General features: G+C 37.0%; 1 protein-coding gene across 1 annotated transcript in view; it reads right to left on the minus strand.

The window, feature by feature from the left end:
• Window positions 1-22,828, minus strand: part of ERAP2 (endoplasmic reticulum aminopeptidase 2) — a 39,064-nt gene that overhangs the window by 9,215 nt on the left and 7,021 nt on the right. The window contains exons 4-13 of the mRNA XM_081053722.1: window positions 18,805-18,939; window positions 16,513-16,633; window positions 14,139-14,293; window positions 11,215-11,328; window positions 9,630-9,761; window positions 9,251-9,382; window positions 6,243-6,311; window positions 5,062-5,237; window positions 2,804-2,883; window positions 2,473-2,656 (exon numbers count right to left, since the gene is read on the minus strand). Coding sequence (XP_080909848.1) covers window positions 2,473-2,656; window positions 2,804-2,883; window positions 5,062-5,237; window positions 6,243-6,311; window positions 9,251-9,382; window positions 9,630-9,761; window positions 11,215-11,328; window positions 14,139-14,293; window positions 16,513-16,633; window positions 18,805-18,939 — 1,298 coding nt within the window. The remainder of the gene's footprint in view (window positions 1-2,472; window positions 2,657-2,803; window positions 2,884-5,061; window positions 5,238-6,242; window positions 6,312-9,250; window positions 9,383-9,629; window positions 9,762-11,214; window positions 11,329-14,138; window positions 14,294-16,512; window positions 16,634-18,804; window positions 18,940-22,828) is intronic.

Consider the following 22,828-nt stretch of genomic DNA (forward strand, 5'->3'; position numbering starts at 1 on the left):
CGCCACCCAGCTGGCCCCTAAAGTTGTCATTTTAATTCCACTCAATTCAGATGGGATCCAAGTCTTAAATTATATTTAATAAGTATTTAATAAGTATGAAAATTTAATTAAAATAAATATCCATTCCTGGGTCAAATTTTGTCTGCAAGCTAAATGTAATCACTGATTACTCCCTTTAACTCTTAAATAGATATTTTATAGAGCAGAGAAGGAAGAAATATATGTTATTAACGGAGTTTAGCAAGTAAAAATATTTAGACTGATGATGAGAGTTTTAAATTATTAACTTTTACAATTTCATTATAAAAGTAATATAAATAAAACACAAAACAATTGGAGATTAGAGAAGAGGAGGAAAATACTCATAATTTCAGTACCCTATTCATTCACTAATAGCATTTTGGAATATTTCCTTCTGTTGTTTCTTTTTTTTTTTAATTTCACATTTAGCCTTTTTCTTATGTAGTTGAAAACATAATAATACACAAACTCACATTATTTCAAATGTATTCTTTAAACTTCACATTATTTGAAATGTATTTTTCTATGTTATCACCTTCTCTTCCTATTCAACACATCACCTTTTAAACAATTTATGTTAGATCATCCTAATAATGCTAACCGCTGACATTTATTGAGTGGGGCTACTGTGCTTAGTGCTTTATTGCCTTATCTTAGGCAGTCCTCAAAACAATCTGTGTGACAGACATTATTATTTAAAACTGGAGTTTTAAAGACTAGAAAAGTTTTAAAACCTAGAAACTTTAGGCTGAAAAAGGTCAAATAACTTGCCCAAAGTCAAACAGTAAGTGAAGAGGTAGTACCTGAATTCACCTGTTTTATACCAAAAATTGTAATCTTAATTAATTTCATTAACCTATCCATCTAGTGAGAAAAAGGTCATCGTATTTCCACTGGTGCATCAAGAACTTTAGAGTTCCTTCAGCTAAATTTAGGCTACCCAGAAATTTATAAGCTAGAAACAGCAAAAAGGATTTTGAAACTACTTGTAAGATTAGTTTTCATTTGCTGAGCTGTCAATATTCTTCATTATTTCTAGCCTTAAATTTTTAATCCACCTTTTCTTCAATCTGCGAGTTTCTCCATTGAGCAGACATACCTCCTTCAACTAACAGTAGCCCACTTCTCAGCTAGTCTATTATGCATCTACTCAGATGGTGTTTTTCTCATTGTAGCTTCCAGTATGCTATGATACCATGTTGTTCCTGAGACTATGGGGCTGAGGATTAAACACTGAATAGTCTCCCTTTTCTAACTGGGGAATTCAGTTGTAGGGAGAAGCTTTGCCTGAGAGATGTCCTGCTGGTTACTTTCACTCAAGATGACCTAAATAAGTACCTGAAAGGAAATCATATGTCACACTGAATAAAGTGAGTATGTTACAGTGATTCTCAGAAGAGGAAAAGCTTAAATGTACCATACTCCACCTGATCCCCATTTTTTGCCCCCGTTGGTGATACTGTGACCCAATTATTCTACATATTATTCTGTTGATGATAAATGGAAAAGGAAAGACAACACTTTGTCTCTCCGGGGAAATCTAAAGAGGAATAAACATTGGCAGCTAATTCTTCCTTCATTTCCCTAACAATTTCAAATTGATTTCTTCAGTATGAGCAAAGTAATGAATGGATTATGTACTAGGCTAACAACTTATTTAAAACTGTATAGGTTAAAACTATATAGTTTTTTGTTCAGCAGATTACAAAGGTATTTGGTGAAACAGCAAGCTACTAGCATAAAAAAATTTTAAATCTGGGGTCAAAAGCTTAAATACCCAGAGGTTCCACCCTAAGTGAATGAAGAAAGCCACTCATGTGTACCATCTGGGACTTTGGCACATGGGAGAGTGCAGGCCTGGCCTAAGTGGGGCATCTTTCCACCACACCCTCCTCTGTGGTTACCCTGTGGGAATGAAGATTCAAAGGTGCCAAATCTTTTCATTTTTAAAAATGTATTTATTTTTTAATTTTTTTTCAGTTATACTTGACATTCAATATTATTTTATATTAGTTTCGGGTGTACAGCATAATGGTTAGACATTTATATAATTTATGCAGTGATCCCCTGGATTAGTCTAGTGCCCACCTGACACTATACATAGTTATTACCATATTATTGACTACATTCTCTATGTTGTACTTTACATCCCCATGGCTATTTTGCAACTACCAGTTTATATTCTTTAATCCCTTCACCTTTTAAAGAGATTCCAGAAGTCAGGATTTTTATATGAAATTCTTCACATTTTAAAATGTTGCATTATATTTTTAAACACTACATGGGTAAATACTTTATCAGTGAGTAGGCTTCGGCCTAGTGGCCAGCATTTGGCCTCCATTCCGATCCCTATCAAATGAATGATCAACATTGAATGTTTGATTTTGAAATCTAGCATATCTGGTTATATGTCAGTTATTGCCTGTGAAAGCAAATGAAAGTTTGCATTACCTTACTAGCTGAAAAGCATCATGAATCAGATCTATTCTGTCCTTCGATCTGAGAAGTGTGTGGTTCTGATTCAACTGTGTAATTAGTTGGTCCCATCCGTGCCCTTCATAGTGAACGATGTAATAGCCATTTGAGTCCACATTGAATTTCACCCAACTGGTCTTTTCAGGTAAATCCAGAGTATCTAAGGGGACAAAATTGGCATAGGCGTTTCATTATCAACATACACACCAAGAACATCTCCAAAAATGTTCGTTTCCATATTATCATTAATAAAAGAACATATTTAATTTCAGAATTGAAGCACCTGTTTGGCTAATCAGTTCATTACCTGTTTTTGATTTTAAAATGTATCTGTGAATCCCATTAGAGGAACTTGTGGAGTAGGTCAGTGGGATGTGCCAAAGGTACCTATGTTAGAAAGTAAAGACTGTTACCGATTAAATTAGTGTCCATTTCAATGTTCACAGACTCAAGTAAGCTGTAAAAGGCACCTCTTCACCCATCCTTTACACTATCAGTGGTCTTATAAATTTTATAGGCCAATACTAGCGTATCCTTGAGTATGTAAAAATTCTTACATGATGATTCTGAAGCTGCAGCAGTATAGACCTGATTGAACTCTGTCACAGCTACCTGGGCCATTCGTTGTCTAAATCTCATACCACAATAAGTTCTGTCGATTGTTTTCTTTAAGAGAAAAAAAATTCAATCTTCCTTTCACATATGCAAAAACTCTGACAGCCTGACACTAATTCACATAACTGAAACAAAGCTGTAGGAAAAAGCCTTAATAGGTATAGGTCTTATTCCAGTGATTTTCCGTTTATCCTTTTGTTCAATAAAGCCGCCCATTTCCAGTCACCCAGCTGCTCAGTGACTGTGGGTAATTAGTCAGCAACAACACAGTACAGGATCTGTAGGTCAGCCAGGTCCAGAAAGCGAAAAAGCAGCATGGATGGGAGCAAAAGGCCTCAATTAGTTTTCAGTGGCCCTACTATGTGAAATAGAAATTGGCTATTTTTTTTCTAATTTCCTAGCAATTTCTAGAATGTATTTCCTCTATCACATCAAGCCATATTAGCTATAGTAACTTTGCACCTGTAAAATCATGTGCTTGAAAATACCAACAGCTGTAAAACAGAAAGGAGAATAACTGAGGTTGTTCCTATTAGTCTTCAAAAAATACCAAAGGATGAAAGAAACAAGACTGTACACAGTCTCCATTTAGTAAAGGGTCAGAGGGAATCATCTACCTGCTAACCCATAGAGTACAGATAACTAACAAAGCAACTAAAATATTTACACAAAAATGTAAAAATAGACACATAGATATTGCCAAGAATTAATGGTTTGAGATTCCTGGGTGGATCTGGGCTCTAAAGGGAAAGGGATTTTTCCAGATAAATATATCTGGGAATAAAACAGAGGGAGAGTAGCACTACATGCGTTTGGATAGGCCTGAATCAGAGCGTAATCATTTCATAATAGTAATCTAAAAACTGCCTTAGACAGAGGAAAACTACAGATCATTATAGATCTTTGTCATTCTGGGCCATCCACACTATTGAACGCTCTCATGCCATTTTGATGTTGTTAAAGTCTGAGTCCTACTTTCCCAATAATGAACCAAACATTAAATGTTCCAGCTTGTGTTACCAAGCTACAGATTGTCTAGGCTCTCTGAGGTTCAAACTTCAGAAGGCCATACCAAAAAATGGAAAGAAAGATGTGTCTCACAGAGAGAAGTGGCGTAAGAGTTGCTGTTGGATTGGAAATTGGTAACTGGTGACACAAAAAGAGAAAACATTCTCTTTCTATATGTATATTCTGTGTGTTAAAGTCCTTGGATTTGCTTCTGATTTTCAGAAAAACTCTAGATTTGGCATTAGACAGCTAGATCCCCTTAGAAAAAATAAATAATACTTATAAGAACCAGTACAGATTCACTTTGATTTATTTCATTTGAAATTAACCTAATTCATCTTATTAAAAGGGCTGAGAGAACAGAGAAATGTGAACGGTGTTGTGTTTCTTGCTTTCAGTAAAGCCTTCAAGTTTTCTCAGGATAGGCTGGTAAACAAGATGACAGTGTGGTTAATTGGATTTGCTTTCATTATTACCAAGAACATCAAGTTTTAGGATGTTACATTTGTAGTCGATTACTGAAAAACAAAAGACAACAGGAGGTCTTAGCATCTAATTTATCACATAAGGAGTATCTTTTCTTTTCTGATAATTTGTATAGCTGTCATAAGACTCCCTAGGTGTAGGGCTAACACAATTTATTAGAGCCCAGAAAGCTAGTATTGAAAAGAGTCAGGGCACAGAATAATAGAAATATAACCGACTACCCTCTGCATCAGAACTTTCTAAAAGGAAGCTCAGAATTACTAAGAATGAAGCTGCCCAACAACACAGTCTGGGCCACCTGAAACCTCTTTCAATCTGTTCTCAAGGCTAGTTTAAGCCTTTGATTCCTGCATAGAAATAGCATCCCACAGTTGTCAGAGAAGCTGAAAGACAGAGAATGCAGTAACAAGCAAAGTGAGAGGAGATAAACTAGACCAACAGAAGAAAAGCAGCTACCCTTCCTGCAGGGCCCTCCATGAGGGGTCCTCTTTGCACACCCCCTTCAGGAAGCGCTCCTGTCGCAGTCTGAGTGAACGCCCTTCCTGGTTAACCACCAACAGTGGGACTCCTTTCTGCAGGATCCAGGTAGTCATCATCTCTTTGACCTCCACATTCTCCCCAAGAAAGGTGAGCTGAAATGAAAAGTGACTGTAGTTAACTCGAGACAGAGGAGAGAATACAGAGAGAGATGAGAAACTTAGGTTTTCTGGGATGCTAGAAACAAGGCAGGGGAAGGAGGAGGGGTGGTCTCAGGCTGCAGTCTCAGGGCAGAGCAACGTAGGAAGCCGATGGGGCAGCCCACCTCAGGGCTGCTCTCTGCAAGTTACCAGCAGGAGGGATGTATGTGGGAGCTTGAGAGTTAACATATGGCAGGAAAAGCCAAGAGGAAGGGCTTGAGACTGAAGTCTCTCTCCAGCTCCCTTTCAAAACAAAAAGAAAAAAAAAATACACCTCTCCCTTTTAATAATGGTGGAATCCAAAAGGCTGGTTTAAAAGAGATACGTCTGTTTTTAAGGAAACTTTAAATATTACAACAGAACAACAGCATTTCATTGTATGCATATTGAATGGAGAACAAAACCTCCAGCTTCCTAACTTCTGGTATGAATTTCTGATCACTGGATGATGCTAAATCTTCTTTTAGAAATGGTAATTTATGGGATTAGCATGACTCTTTAAAAAAAGTTTGCCTTTCTTTTTTTTCTTTCTTTTTTTTTAATGATGACTTTCTTTTCTCTTTCCTAAAGTGCACCAATAACGTCCCAGAAATAAACAAAAAGACAGGGCCTCAAGCAAGCCATTCTCTCTATTTCCAAATTTAACAGCATATTTGATTCGACATTTTTCAGAGCCCAGAGGATGCCAATACAGCAGAAACCACTCGGGAAGTTGGAGCTGAGATATTTTTAGTTAGCAGTGGGCTTGTGGGAAAGCTGAATTGTAACAACAAAAATATAGTAGTAACAGCATCATCCCCCTAAATGGCCTGAACATTCCTTCTTCAATCAGCTTTGTTTCAAGGAAAATTGTAGAATCTTTCTTCCTCTCCAGTTATTTAAAGGGACGGCTGGGTTCCTCAACAGCCCAGGGTCAGATGGGCCAGCCCTCTTTTACTTTATACGTCTCCATATACTTACTGTGTTGCTTGTCATCTTGGAATCAGAATAACAAAATCCACCAGATGTAAAATCACCTTCTAAACAACTCTATAAGACAAGAATAAAATAGCACTGCTATTTGGGCACCGACAGCTGAATATGCATATTAGACATGAACGCAGACATTTATTCGGATAGTTATATGAAAGTTTAATTCATCTAGATGTGGTAATGAGCACAGCAATTCATGAAATGGAAAAAAAAAGGGGGGGGGCATCTTCACTGTGACCATAGAAAACACACAAAAGTTTCTACATGAATTACGTGCTCCTTAGCATGTCTAGATGAATTAAATTTTCGTATATGTATTTCAAGTTTTCTAAAGAAGTTCAATGTGGTAGCATAACTATTTCAGGGATGAATCAATTTGTTGAATTTTCCTTTTGTTTCTTTCCTTTCCCCTGGGAAAGGTCCTATTTTACTCTTTTCGTGTGCATGTTACTCATGCCTCTATTTAGCATTTAGGCAACTGTGTCTAGTGGTAACTTTTCCCTATCCCATCACAAATGCCTTGGCAGTGGGGGAGATGCCTCTGCTTACCTGGCTATCCCCAGTGACTGCCACAGTAGCATATAATAGATACACTATACATTTTGAATTCAGAACTGATAATGAGACCTAAGAAAATCACCAACTTGGCAATCAGTCCTGGAATAACCAGGAGTTAATGCTCTAATGGGAACTGTAGTTGGGGAAAAATGACATACACACTGTCTAAGGCTTTCAACAGCTATTAAGTGACTTCATGAAAAACAACAACAAAGAATTCTTCTGATTTCCAACTTGCTACCATATTTCCACAAAAATAAGACCGGGTCTTATATTAATGTTTGCTCCAAAAGATGCAATAGGGCTTATGCTCAGGGGATGTCCTGAAAAATCATGCTAGGGCTTATTTTCTGGTTAGGTCTTATTTTCGGGGAAACACGGTATTGACGTTGCTATTAAAATTGACACATGTGACACAATGCTGAGTAAGGTATTTTCAGGAATTTATCATTTTCATCCTATAGTTTCATTTGACAACAGAAGGGGGTCAACTGAATTTAAGACCTATAAGGGAATGTTAGATAGGAGAATTTCCTGATAACTAGGAAGAAGGCGTGATATAATCAAAAGAATGAATACTGGATTTAGGTCAAAGGACAGATTTTAAGTACTGACTCCATCACTCATTTGGGTACAATCCTGAGCAAATCTCTCCCTTGGTGTTAATTTTCTCATCTGTAAAAATGGGGTAAGAATGCCTACCTGCCCTTCTTGATGTGGTTATAAACATGACTTGACAAAAGTTAACATAAAAGTGTTCAGAGCTGGCCTAAAAATGTCCTCTTATTGTTGGCCAAATTTCTCCTTTAATCCCCGCTCCAGCCACTGCATAAAGACAGATTCTTCCTTGTTGAAGAAAGGCTAGGTTGATAGCTACACACACATACACACATACACACACACGCACACACATGCACATGCACACACACACATGCATAGCCAAGGGAAAAGGAGAGGGATGGGAGAGAAAAGCAATGTAAAGCTTATTGTTGAGAAGTTTAGGAGGAATTGTGGAGAGAGAGCCATCTGGATCTCCTGCAGGAGGTGACGGAAATGGGTAAGGAACATTTTTATAAGTATTACTAAGGACTCTGCATTTTTATAATTTTCAAGAAATGTGAGTAAAAGATTTGAGCTACCTCATAAAGATTTTTAGTTACTTGACTTTGTTTCTTTGACTACAAAATGTAATGTAAATTTTGTGTAATGTAAATAATGTAATGTCATGTACATTATTTACATTACAAAATGTAATGTAAATAATGTGACCACATGTAATGTAAATTACACCATGAGGGTCCAGACTTGACCAGGCCACAAAAAATTCAAATGAAATTCTTTTTAAATTGTAATGTGCTATATAAATATTAAACAATATCATTGCTGTCCCTGGGACATAAGTGCTTATGAAAAGAGAGGACCTCTTCTATCTACAATGGCATAGAGTTCTTCTACCTGGAAGCATGAACTCTGCCAGCCCAATACTTCTACAAAAAATTATTTTCCTTGCAGTTGAAAATTTAAGAATATTTTCATAATTATTAGAATAGATTCATCAGAGTTTACTGGATGTTTTCTGCTCTGTCTTACCTATTACACTCCATGAATCCCAATGGCAAAGTGACCATGTGTTCTTTAATCAATCATTAGCTGTTTAGTAATCACAGTTATTGATTAGTATGCTAGTTCAATGGCATTAAAAAGCAAGAACAGCCATGATTTTTGCTCTTAAGCAAATTTTGTCATTATTATTATATCACTGTTATTATTGAACCGTAAAAACCAATAAAAGAGAACGTCACTGTGTGGAACAGATTCATCAATACACTTCTAGGTACACGGCAGAAAAACCAACCAATGAGCGCTGAAGCAGTGTGTGAGGAGGAGGTGAAATCTCAGCTAGATCTCAAAAGATGGATAGTATTTGAATTCTTGGAAAGAAGAAAGGGCGTTTCAGGTAGTAGGAACACTAGAAACAAAGACATGACAATATAGAGAGGGAGCAGGATATCTTCCTATGAGGGAAAATATATGTCTCACTCAACAGAGAATACATAAAGGAAATAAAGGGAAATAAAGTTGAACAAGTAAGGTTCAACCTTAAAATCTAGACAGATTAGGTGTTATATATAACAGGAATTAAAAAGTCATTAAAGATTTTGGGAAATGAGAGGATAAAAGTGTAGGATTAACCATAGAAGGGAAACCAAAGAGAAGGAGATCAAGTAGCCAACCCCTATAATTAACCCAGTGTGGCCTTCTGGTTTATTATGGTGCCAGAGAAAAAAACGAAGGCACTGCCGTCTATGGACCCTGGCAGTGTGGCATATGGAATAAATATTTGTTGACTGACAGTCTAACTATTTATAAACCTTCATAATTAGCCTGTCACCTTATAGGCTTAACAACAGTCTACTGTAACCCAACATATGACTTACATTTGACAGACTGTTCCACAAATCATCATTCTTAGCATTCCTAAAGCTGAACTTCTTTAAGTAGTGAATAATTCCTTTCTGAAATTTCTCCTCACTCAGGAAATCCTTGAGCATATTCAAAATACAAGCTCCCTAAAAAAAAAAAAAAAAAAAAAAAAAAAAGAAAGAAAGAAAGAACATAAAGGAAAAGGTACATATGTTTTTAAAGGAAGCTTAAATTTTATAGATCATGTGTAATATCTGAAAAATGAACAGCAAATAAAATAAAAAGTTAAACAGGTGGCAGTAACCTGGTAACAACAACTCAACCTGTTGATTTTATGAGCCTCCTTATATTTCTCCTGAAAACAGAGCTTCCACTGCCCATAGCATTTATTACCTTGTTGTAGGAAACTGCATCAAACATTTCACGTATTTGAGTAGGAGTTTTTGCTTGATTGGAGATAGGATGGGATGAATTTAATGAATCTCTTTTAATTACTTCAAAACACACGTCCAAAAAATAGTTATCCTAAATAGAGAAGAATAATTTTTTTTCAGTTTCAATTTGACACTTTTAAAGCAATAGAAAACATGCTAAGTTTAGTAAAATATTCTTTTCCCCTTTTAAAAAATTTTATTAAATTTATTGGGGTGACATTAGTTAATAAAATTATATATGTTTCAAGTGTACAGTTCTATAATACATCATCTGAATACTGTATTTTGTGCATACCACCCAAATGGTGAACACACAAATCTCCTTCCGATAATCTTAGAAGTAAGTATTCAATCAACATTCCTTACAATTGATTGTAAGTTTCTTTCCCTTTTCACCAATTTTCTACTTCATAACAGTGTAAACCCAACATTCCCTCAGACATTACATGAATGTTTACCATGCATCAAGCCTTGGATAGGGAAGGAAAACTAATGGTTCCCACTTAGTGAACACTTGCTATGTATTAGGACCTTACATCCATCATCTGCGGTCCTTTCAAAACCCTGCATGGGAGATGCATATCTGCATTTCACTAGTGAGACTACATGAAGCTTTGAGATGAAACCACAAATGCAGCACGTAGTGAATAAGAAGACTTTGAATCCATGTCTGTCTATACTGTACTAGACTAACTGCCTACCCCAAAGAACTAATTAACTTTTATTAACCACCTTAATATGTGGTGTTTAGATTCCCCTAGGCCTATAGAAAAAGACATGCATGAAGAAATCTTTCCACACATTTTGGGGAAGTGAATAGGCCCTCTGGAAAGTCTAGAGGAGTGCACCCCGAATTATGCATAGCTCAGGTTACATGGCAAGAACTCGGCACAGGACATATACCACGGGCATTGTCTTGTCCTATATCATTGTGTGTGGACAGTGATGTTCTTTCCTCTCACTGCGCATATGCCGCTGTGTATTTGGGTAATTTGAGTTCTCTGTCCAGAAATTTCTGGGTGAGGGATTTATGCTATTGTGTGCCTCCCCCAATTTGTATGTCGAAGGCTCCACCACCACTGTGTGACTGTAGGGCCTTTAAAGAAGGGATAGAGTGAAAACGAGGCTGTTCTGGTGAGTTCTAATCCAATCTGATTGGTGTTCTTATCAAAAGAGGAACTTTGGACAAAGAAACATCAGAGAAAAGACCATGTGATGATATAGCAAAAAGGAGGCTATCTGTACGCCAAGGAGAGAGGCCTCAGAAGAAACCAAGCCCACCAATACCTTGATCTCAGACTTCCAGCCTCCAGAACTATGAGAAAGTAAATTTCTGTTGCTTAAGCCTCCCAGTCTGTGGGATTTTGTCATGGCAGGCCTAGTGAACTAATACAATCTGTTTTGTACCTCAAACCAAACACCACAGGTTCAAAACCACCATGTGATTATATATTGTTTTGTCTTTAGCATTCACTAAAAATTTCAACAGTAAATTGATGATTCCTTAGGGCACATGGTATGATATACAAAAGTGGGAAACTTACAATTTGTAGCTCTGGATAGGTAGCATTAACAGAGATAAGTTCCATGTACGTTGCAAAACCCTCATTGAGCCAAATATCATTCCACCATTCCATTGTAACCAGGTTGCCAAACCACTAGGAGGTTAAAAACTCAGTGTTATTGAAAGTTAAGAAAAAAATAGAAAATTGTTGTAGCAAAAATATTATGTTAACTTCTTTCTTTTAAGTATTTCAGGCCTTTTCTCTGTCTTGACAACCCTTTTCTCTCTGCACAACTTCCTTCTACTGATTTCCCTGCCTTCTCGTCCCACCACCACATTTTTGCTTGTTTTACTTTGCTTTCTTTGGTGTCCTTATTGCCAACTTCCATTCTATCCTCTGAGTATTTCCTAACTATTAGATTTAATATTAAGAAAGAAAATAAAACGTTTTGTAGTTTTGTTCTTTCTCGTACAATAAATACAATTTCAGCTCATCCTTGATAAATGGTGATGATCTAAGGAAAAATGTAAGCCAAAACTTCCTTGGTGAAGTCAAGTCTTTACATTAAGTAGAAGGTACTTAAGCAAATCATAAGAATTCATTTAGAGCTTTCAAATTGTTACATAATATTACTGATGAGCAAATTTTGTTTTTAACCTCTGCCCTGACTTATTTCCAGGGATTAACTTGGCCACTAAAGTGACTAAAGGTCTGAGATTTTAAATATGTATATATATTCATAAGCATAAAGTAAATGTAAATGTAAATTTACCCTTGACCTATATTTTATCTGTAACACCAGTTTTAAATATTACTATTTTTCATGTACTTTTATATTTTATTTATTTGTTTAGCCTATGTGCCCAATACTGTGCACCTAGTTTATATGTTTTAGGACTGCAATCTCCAGAAGGATGGGAAACTTAAACAAAAACATTTCAAGATTCAGAAGAGCCTTGTTACAGTTATGGAGCAGAACACCTAGGGCTGTAGCTTCTAGAAACTCTTTGAGCTCTATTCCTTTTCTGATGAATCTCAGATCATTTTGCAAGTGGGCACCAATCTTTCCAAGGGCATCTATAACGAGGGACAGGTGTATCCTCAATCTGAGAAGTGGTAAACATGAGAAAGAAAGGCTGAGCTGGTTCTGGTCATTTTTTTTTTCCAGTTAAAAAGAGTGGTTTGTTTATTCATTTATTCAATGAATATCTATTGAGAACCTACTATGTTCCCGGCACCATGACATACGTTAGAAATATAAATGTATAGATTACAGCCTCTACCTCAATACAAGTGATGGAGGTCAATCATGAGACAGATAAATGCAATAAAGCATTATTGGTGCCATGATCAATGTCTATACAGGGGCAGAGAAGATTCCAGGAGGAAAGAATTAGTTCTGCTTAGCGAGTGTATAGATTACTTAGGAAATGATTCATTTCATGAGTCTTGCAAGTGGTTTTCAGGTATGTTGGGAGTGGTGTGTGCTCTAGGCAGATCAAGTAGTAGGAGCAAAAAGGCATAGAGGAACAACTCAATCTGGCATGTCCAAGAAATAGCAGGTAGTCTGGGATGGCTAAAGCTTAGGGTGCCGGTAAGAGATGAGGCTGGAGAGGTGGAGAGGGGCTACATTATGGGGGCCTTGTATGATGTGCTATGAACCCGTGACTCATCCAGTTGGGAGTCTATGCCAGGGTTTTACACAGAGGAGCAACATGGTCATATGGAGACAAAATAGTCAAGGCAAAAATTCCACTGAGGCCTGCTGCTTCAGCCTTCCACTCTGCACCTCCATGAAAGAGAAGCTATTAAAGGAAGGCTTGGAAAGTGCATTGAGCTTCAGAGGTAGAACATTTCCCTATAAACACTGGATAGAAAGATTAGGAATCCCCAGACTTAGTTAAGTGCTTTGGAGCTACCAGTGACTAATGATCAAAATGCCTAAGATGGGCCAATGGGGAGATTCTAAACCAGAGGAAGCTGCCCTAATATTCTCTGAGTACAGTGCTCAACGACTCCTGTGTAACCGGGTACTTAGTTCATTGCTTAAGAAAACAAAAACAGCTTATTATTATGGTGATGATAAAAGATAAAGGTAAAAATTAAAAATAAGAGACATTACCAGATCCTACAATGGCACAATATTTACCATCATGGTGAAAGAGAATTTCTGGGGCCCTTAATAATTCACTGTGTTACTGGGGATTTTAAAAAATGAAATAGAGTAGAAATAGCCTCTGCTATCTATAGGGCTAGTTTTACAGCTCCATATTTGCACGTCAGACAGTGTTGATAGATGGGCCTTGGAAATCTCACTGCAAGAAATGGCAGCAATACTAGTCATCACCATCAACAACTAACACTTATCGACTGCTTACTATATGACACTGCTTACTATATGACACGTCTACAGAGAAGGCACAGACACTTCTCTGTAATCTTCACAACAGTTTCAAGCGGGAAGTATTAACTTCATTTTCTAGATGAGGACACTGAGGTTTAGAGAGTCAGATAATGTATTCAAGGTCAGCAGTCTGTGATTTCTGAGACTTGAAGTACTTCCTTATGGCCATATAATCACAGGTTCCAGCTGAAAGGGAGACTGATTTTGCCCTAGATTGGAATGCCACAGTACTAGGGGGTCTAAGAAGAAACATTTTTAATAGAAATCTGTATTTGTAGAGTTTCCAGTTCTGGGTTCTATGTATCTGCCCAGTCCCCACCATTCTTTATTAAAAGACATTTGAAGGCTTTACTTTGAAGGATGTTAGAAAATACAGTGACCACTTCTCTTGTGATAAAATTCCTGTATGAGTCCCATGCTCCGGAGTTTGAGCCCTTTGGTTTGATAATCCCTAAGGTCCCCTCTAGCGGTAAAATGACGATTTTTATGTTGTTTCAGGAAGATTGGTGGTGTTCCGTATTATGCTCTTTGGGGCTGATACTAAGAGAATGCCAGGTACCTGGTGTGCTAGTTCATGGGCTATGACCCTGGTCACCCACAGCTTATCAGAAGCGGAAGAGGTCCTAGGATCAAAGAGCAGCGATGTCTCTCGATAAGTGATGAGGCCCCAGTTTTCCATGGCTCCCGATTCAAAGTCAGGAATGGCAACTAGGTCTAAGAAATAAGAACAACCACACCTGACCATTATGGCTTCCACACCAGAAGTGGGATTTGTTTCCCTGTCAAATACATTATAATCCTTTTAGTGTAATATATAAGCAGACTTTCTGAAAACATCAAGAATATCTTAACATTGTGTCTTGAAGTTGCACTGAAAATAATCAGTACCCATATCAAGTGGAATAAATTCCATCAATATAGTATTGGTTGCAGTTGAAGTAATCTATTGACATTTAACCTTTTTTTCCCCCAAAAAAAGTTCTGGATTCTGAAAATACCATGGGAGCACTACTGATAAGAAAATAATTTATTTAAAAACACTTGCATGTATTTTATATTAGTATATTGAAAATAAAAGTTATCAAATAACATCTAATATGTTTGAGATTCATCAAAAAATATAATAAATTCATTTCTACAAAAAGACAAACATATAGGATTTTAATTTCAGGAAAATGACATTAATGTTTTCTCTACTTCTTAACAAAGTCTTGGGGGAGAAAAGTAAATTTTAATCTTTAAGCAATTTGGGTATAATGTATATTAATTTATATTATATCCGTGTGTGTGTATATATCCCTTGCCAATGTAGGTTAGAAAATTTCCGGCTAATATTTAATCTTGGAATTCTTTCTTTTTATTTTGCCAGGCTATTTTGGAAGAAGTGCTGTTTGGCTGAAAAGGAAGGTAATTTTTTTTTAATTTTTTTATTTTTTTGGAGGGGAAATCAAGTGAGTCACTTGGCTTATAATTGTATTGTCTGAAATTAATACTAGTTGATTTCAGTGTATAAAAACAAATATAGTTTAACAAAATAAAACATTAAATTGGCACTAAAAAAGGTTAGTATTCATTAGCACTTCAAATGTAGGAATGAATGATTCCTTTTCTAAATTGCACTGATGCTTTTGTATTAGTTGGATTATTTCCTAAAGCCATTAAAGATGCTTACTCGTATATCTGCTCTATTTTTTCTTAAGTTGCATGCTTCTTTTCAATTAGTTTTAAAATACATTTCATATAATCTTCAAGGTTGCATTTTTCAAGAGCAGCATAAGATTGTGGATGGGTGTTATTTGATCTTTCCTTGACTTTTGACATAGAGGAGAGAAGTGGATTATGGGTAAACTGAATTTAGTATATCTGTACTAAGTGGTATATACAACTGGCACTCTGCTAATACTGTGAGACTCAGGAACTAGGTATAAGCACCTGGAGATGTCTTTTGATGGTCCCTTTTATATTCTCTTAAAAAAATTGCATAGATGTTGGGTAAAAAGGAAAGGAAGAATATAATAAGGAGTATTTCCTAACATCCCAAAGGAAAATAAATGTTTTGTCACTGTCTAAAAAGTAATCTATGTGTTATAAAATTAAGTCATAATTTTATATGTTCTGCAACATTAAAAAAATTACAATTTTTAATTTTTAAGATAGAAAATTAAAACCAAAATAGATTATGTGTATTTTCTTATATAAAGATCTGCGACTACAACATTCAAATTGCCTATTTCCTTCAAATCCTGTTTTTGCTTTTTAATCTGCCACAGTCTTATCTTCCAAACTCGATTGCGTTACAGATAACAGATGAAGGGACAGTTTTCAGCTGTTTACATAAATCTTTGGCCAAGTTTTACAAAAGATTGCTGGTCTTATACAAATAAGGTATAGAAAAATATTATATTCCAGAAAATTTATCCAATTAAATCTAATAATAAACCTAATATAAATATAAACTAAATATAAATATAAATATAAACCTAATATAAATATAAATATAAACCTAATATAAATATAAATATAAACCTAATATAAATATAAATATAAACCTAATATAAATATAAATATAAACCTAATATAAATATAAATATAAACCTAATATAAATATAAATATAAACCTAATATAAATATAAATATAAATATAAATATAAATATAAATATAAATATAAATATAAACCTAATATAAATATAAATATAAACCTAATATAAATATAAACCTAATAATAAACCTAATAAAAACTAGAGAAATGATCCACACTACTTGGGCTTCTTATAACTATTTTCTACATTCAAGAACCATCTCTGAGATACAAATTACTGCTTCCTGGGCTAAGTGAACCTCTTCAGTGCTCATTTAAATCACATATAAAGGAAAAACTCAAAGCAAGTTCTATGAGAAGAAATAAAGACAATGATGTGGAATTTGAACCTACCCAATTTTGATAGTGGATAGTTGATATCAAAGTAATTTTCATAAAAAGCAAGTAGCTTCAATGACGCTTCCAAAGCATAATGGGTTTGACTCCATTTGTCTGGGGATGCAAAGATGGACACCTGGGAAATGTCGATCAGAAGTGGTCTTTGAATGACAGCTCCTTGGCACAACTCCATTCCTAACAACCCTCACCCAACGAAAGGCAGACTGCATTTTTCAAGAAATTATTGATATATTATTACAGCATGTTGTTGATAGGGGAGAAGAGGTTCTGTAAAGCATTAAAGCAAAAGCCAGTCTTGAAAATTAGAAACAACCCTGCATCTTCTGTTACAATCCCTTCTCGAGGTACTAATCTGTAAATTTCAAGCTATGTTAACCCATGATATCATGAGAGTCCACTTGAGCTCATCACTGTCATGTACTCTGACACTTGAGAACTAGCCTTCCAAAATTATGACTACAAGCACAATTCAAGTAAAATAGAGTTTTATGAGGTGGGAAAGCCTTCAAGAACTAATTGGATCCACCCCTCTCCCCATCTAGTTTATTTTAAACTCAAAAATGCCCAAATATGTTCCTTCAATCCCCCCAAAGGAATTAGACATTCAGTGGAAAAAATAAAGTTAGATTTGGATTTTCTTGGGTTTTGAGAATAGTGCTACTTTCATTTCATGATCTGCTCTCACGCTCTGAATCAACTGAAGTCACTAGAACTTCTACAGGAAAGATATGTTAATGGCCACCATGTTTTAATGGCTTACCAGGCACTGTGCTAAATGCATACGTGTAAAATCTAATTTAATCCTCTCAACAACATTATGAAGTAGCTGCTATTATCTTCAGGAAGATTAAGTAGCTTGCTCCAAGTCACTCATGTGGAGCTGGGATGTGAATCCGAGGAAGCTGACAGCAACCTGTCCTCTGAAATAAAGTGCCATCTGACCTCTGACATCTATATCTAGTACTAGCAGACCGATGTGCAGAGATGCCATGATATGTACATAGAGACATGTTCATAATATATATCTACATATCCATAGGTATAATATGTGTGTAAATGGTAATAGCCCTTTTATAGCAATATTTCATAAGCATTACTTTATGTCTTTGAATATGTTTTTACATCGATCATTTATGTCGATCCGTTCCTGGGTCTTTGAATATGTTTTACGTTGATCAGTTACTCAGGGTAAAGAATTCTTTTTTACTTTTAATGTCTCTACTGATGTTTGCAAAAATTTATAAAATAATTATTGGTTACTGTAAATTTCTGTAAACAATACATACTCTAAAAGTTATGAAGACCTCCTCTCACTGAGGAAAAAAGTTGTAGAAAACTACTGGAAATAATGTGAATGTCCTAAAATAAGATGCTGATTAAAAAATTCTTATGGGAGCCGGCCTGGTGGCTCAGGCGGTTAGTGTTCCATGCTCCTAACTCCGTAGGCTGCTTCGATTCCCACATGGGCCAGTGGGCTCTCAACCTCAAGGTTGCCGGTTCAACTCCCACAAGGGATGGTGGGCTCCTCCCCCTACAACTAAGATTGAACACGGCACCTTGAACTGAGCTGCCACTGAGCTCCTGGATGGCTCAGTTGGTTGGAATGCGTCCTCTCAACCACAAGGTTGCCAGTTCGACTCCCGCAAGGGATGGTGGGCTGTGCCCCCTGCAACTAGCAACAGCAACTGGACCTGGAGCTGAGCTGTGCCCTTCACAATGAAGACTGAAAGAACAACAACTTGAAGCTGAATGGAACCCTCCACAACTAAGATTGAAAGGACAACAACTTGACTGGGAAAAAAAGTCCTGGAAGTACACACTGTTCCCCAATAAAGTCCTGTTCCCCTTCCCCAATAAAATCTTTAAAAAAAGAAATATTCTTATGGTACTTCTATGCCCTCCATTCAAGTACTATGCAATTATTAATATAGTATTATAGAATAATATTTAATGGCATTCCATTTTTATTGCCTATTACAGTGAAAATTGAGTTAAAACAGTCTTTTATATTAATTTATAAAAAGTATACATATATAGTATATGCTGTTGCCATATATACTGTCATACTAACATACATATAGAAAATATTTAGAAGGTGAATACTAATGTTATTAGTAATTATATCTTGGTGAAGGGAGTAATTTATTTAATTTTTACCAATCTCTAGTCTGTAAAATAAGCATGATGCTTTGATAATAAGGGAAAAAAGCTTACGAAAGTAAAGCAAAGCTCATTGGCCTCTGCATATTGTTCTGCGCTGTGTGAGAAATTAGATTGCAATCTCACCTTGACCCCTGATGAGGTTGTCCCACTCACAGACTTGAAATCACAAACTATGTAGGCTACAAGGTATGTACTCATTTTCACAGTAGTTTCAAAATGGTCTTCCAAGAGGCCTCCTTCAAGTTCGATTGTCTTAATCTACAGGAAGAAAAAAGAATCAGGATTTGAAAACTGGAGTATTTTCCAACAATGCCTATGACTTCAGCCAAGTAAGTTAGGGGACAGCCTGACATTCTGAAGGACACTTGATGCCCTTACAGGAGGAGATCAGTTCCCCCTCATAATATTCCATGGCCTCTCCTCCGTTTATTTTTTTTACCCCTGGACTTCCTCAAAGACACAATGCTTTTGGGATCCCAAAATGATGCCAAATCTTATTTTATTGCTTGAAAGCATCTTAGATGCTTCCACTTCCTGGAAATGCAATAATTTCCAAACTGGCATAAATTCAAGTTCTACACTTCTAAGGAAAAATACCAGAGAGTGGCCCCTTTCTCTTTGTTATATAATAAGTAAATCTCTGCTGCAGAAGGAAACAGGAAGCAGAACTGCACTAGACGCTTTGCATTATCTTTTGATCCTCTTATTATTTGTGTGTGAGGTAGGTGTTAGTTCACAAGTGGGAAACAGGGTCTAAGAAAAGTGCACTGAATTGCCCAGGATAACACAGTGAGTTCCACAGCGAGACCAAGATGTGCATGCGACCGTGTGACTCCAAAGACGTTGCTCATTCTTTCACTCGTTATGCGACAGCTTGAGTCATAGTCTTATTTTTATCTTTGCTTCATTGATTCAGCAATGAAAGCAGTCAGGCCAACGAGGTCATTAGTAATTTAAGCTTCTGCCTCTGTACTGAGGAAGCAAAAGTTTTAAGCCCACAGACTTGTCAGCTGCCTCTATCAAATTTACTGAATAATTACTGAGTTCTAGCTTCATTTGCTCTGGATAGCTTTTCCTGAAGACGATCGCCATCATGGTACAACACCCCTAAATACTAAGTGGATCAGATTCAGTAATCTGAAAATACCACTTTCTTCAAATTAATCATAACTTTTTGGCTAGTTTGCTCCCCTCGCCACACACACGCACACACACTAACACTCACTTTTCAACTTGTAAGGCTTGTGGCAGCACTAACCAGGGCTTACCGAGCATGTTCCGTGTTTGATTAAGATTGCAGTTTGCTTTGGTAAAGGACAATAGCATACAATATTGCCATAAACTGATAGCCTATATCAGTGACAAATATTTTTGCTATTAAATTCTGTATAATTTAATTCTACAGATTTCTATAAAAAAAATCAATTCCCAAATTCCAATAAATCCGAAGACACTAACCAAATACTCCAAGAAAGTTAGCAGTATATAAAGGGCTGTACGTTTTACCTCTGTCCAGCAAATTAATTTTGTCCAGCAATGATCTCTTTTTTCATGAGTCTGATTCAACCAGAGTTCTATGGGGACACACGCCAGCAGAGTAGAGGGTTATGGTTGGGGAGGGGGAGAAGGCATTATGATTGTAGTCTTCTGACCAAACTCTAAAACCATTTAGTCAAGTGTGTGGAGGAATAAGGAGAGGAGGGGGCAAGGCTGTGGTACTATGGGGGAATGAGAATCTGTGACACTAGACAGCTGGCGGCAGAGATGGTTAGGAGACAGATGGGCATGCCCTCTGATTTTTTCCTGCAGATAAAGATGTAGCCTATGGAGTCTGAATTTTATTCAGCAACCTAGATTGACCCATGTAGATTAACACTGCCTTAAATGAAAGTGTATGGGGTGTTTGTGTAAGTTCATCCAGGATGGTGACGTAAGCTCCAAGTATACGGCACTTGTTGCTAGACAAAGATGCTGTTTGTTGCCACGCAGCAGCCTACCCGTCTGTCTCCTTGTACCTGCCCCCAAAGAAAGGAGAGTCTCTGAGACGGATCCTTTCAGGGACCTTGCTTCACCTTTGTGTTTGCACTTCATGTCTCCCTGTTTGGTCCCCAAAAGAGGGCTGGTTAGCCAATGATGAGTAAGATTGCCCACATGGGGGACAACTCAAGCCAGGCGCAGTTGAGTGGGGACCAACAGGAGAACCCACGGGGTTTGTAGAGGTGGGCACAACCCCCCATCTTCACCAGGCTAAGGAAAGCCTCTGCCTCTGTGGCTGCATTTCTTCCCACAGCCTGCAGGGGAAGAGAGTCAATGATGTGCTCTCCATCTATTCATATGCATACAGGTTTTGTCCCTTGGGGAAGTCCATACATCCTGAGACTTACAGTTCTGCTGCCTGCAGGCAAGGGTGATTGGCTTGAATCAGTTTCCCATTATGATGTGTGGGATTCACAGATCTTAAGATTGACAAGCTTTATCTCCTTTACTTCCCCACCTAACTAATAAAAGCTAATGCATAGGCCCGATTCAGGGTGTCCAGTCCTTGAGACTGGGGGTCCCTTGGCCCTGCTTATAATCTATTATTGGCTACTGTTGTTTCTTAACCCTGCGCTGCTCTCCTCGCTCCCCACAACTCTCGTTGGGTGGGAAGCGACAGCTGTTTTCTCAATGTTGGCAGGACTCTACTTGCATATAGCAAGTGTTACCAGCAGGTGTGTGTTCCTTTAAAGAATGAGGAGGGCAAAGAAGTGCCCAAAAGATATGCTGTCTCGACCAGTGCTTTGCTGGCCCCCTCACTTCCCTTAAATCTTATATTCTTAACTAAACAAATTAAGAACTTAGTATGTGTTGCTTCTTCCCACCAGTTCGTAACCCATCTTAAGTGCTGCAACTATCATCCAGAGAGTATGATTGTAGCATTACTTTAGTTTTCCTTTTTTGGCTAACCACGAAAACCTGGGTTGGGTATGTCAATGAGAAGCAGAATGTAAAGCCAATATTTGCTAAAAATGGCATGATCCAGAGATCTGGTCCAGTCAACGGAGGCCATGCAAAGATTCAAAGATTGTATTAAATATTTTCAGTGTTCACTTATTTTTCCTAAATGTGAGAAGTTGCTGGAGGTTTCTGAAGATAGAAAATTTAAATTCTAATATAACACAGTCACAATTTATGTTTGCACCACATTTTAATTAAAAGGCTTTATGAACTGTGTTTTTACTTTACTCTCTATAACTATTCATATGAAAATTTTTATTAATAAAAAGATGCCAGGAAAAAGACTGAACTGTCCTTAAATGAACTTACTGTTGGAAAACAGACTTGGAGTTAAGGTAGCAGATAATTTTACCTGAAAATGAGAGGACCAATTAAATTGCTGTCTTTACAATCATGGAAAAACTGTGGGATATGTGCCATATGGAGTGTTGTTATTGCCACCCTTGATCTGCTCTTCCAGTGTTTCAGAGCAAACATCTTGTCCAACATTAAACAGAAATCTGGGGAAATTCAGTGTCTAGCTTCTCAACTCATGTCTCGCCATCATCCATAGAGGCCACTCACTGCAGGGCAGAGAGGAAAAGGGGGCAAGGCCACTTGCTGGCGTACAGGGCCACTTACCTGGTTGCTTTCTGTGCTGCTCATCCTACTGAAACACTGTCAGGAGAGCCTCTATTTTTGTCCTACTTTCCAAACTACAATAGGGAAATACTTTACATTGTGTTCAATAATACAAGTGGCAAGCACATCATTAGTGAGGAAATATCAAATGAAGACCATGGTCTACTGTGTCTTTCAGAGTCTCTGCATTTTGAGTATAAATAGGAGCCAAATTAAAATGTTCAAAGGTTTCATTCAACTTAAAAAGTATATAACCACAATAAATAATTTTCATAAATAATCTTAAGAACTACCTATGGAACTTTAAAAAAAAATGGAGTCTCTATATCCTTACCATTCCAAATGCGGTCCCCTGGACCAGTAGCGGGGGCATCACCGGGGAGCATGTTAAAAAGTCAGAATGTTGGGCCTTACCCCAAGATTGACTGAATCAGAACCTGAATTTAACAAGATCCTCAGATAATTGATCTGAATATTAAAGTCTGAGAAGTACTGCTCTACATGATTCTGAATTTCATCACTAGCCAAG

Source organism: Rhinolophus hipposideros (genome assembly GCF_964194185.1).
Source record: "Rhinolophus hipposideros genome assembly, chromosome: 7".
Lineage (NCBI taxonomy): Eukaryota > Metazoa > Chordata > Mammalia > Chiroptera > Rhinolophidae > Rhinolophus > Rhinolophus hipposideros.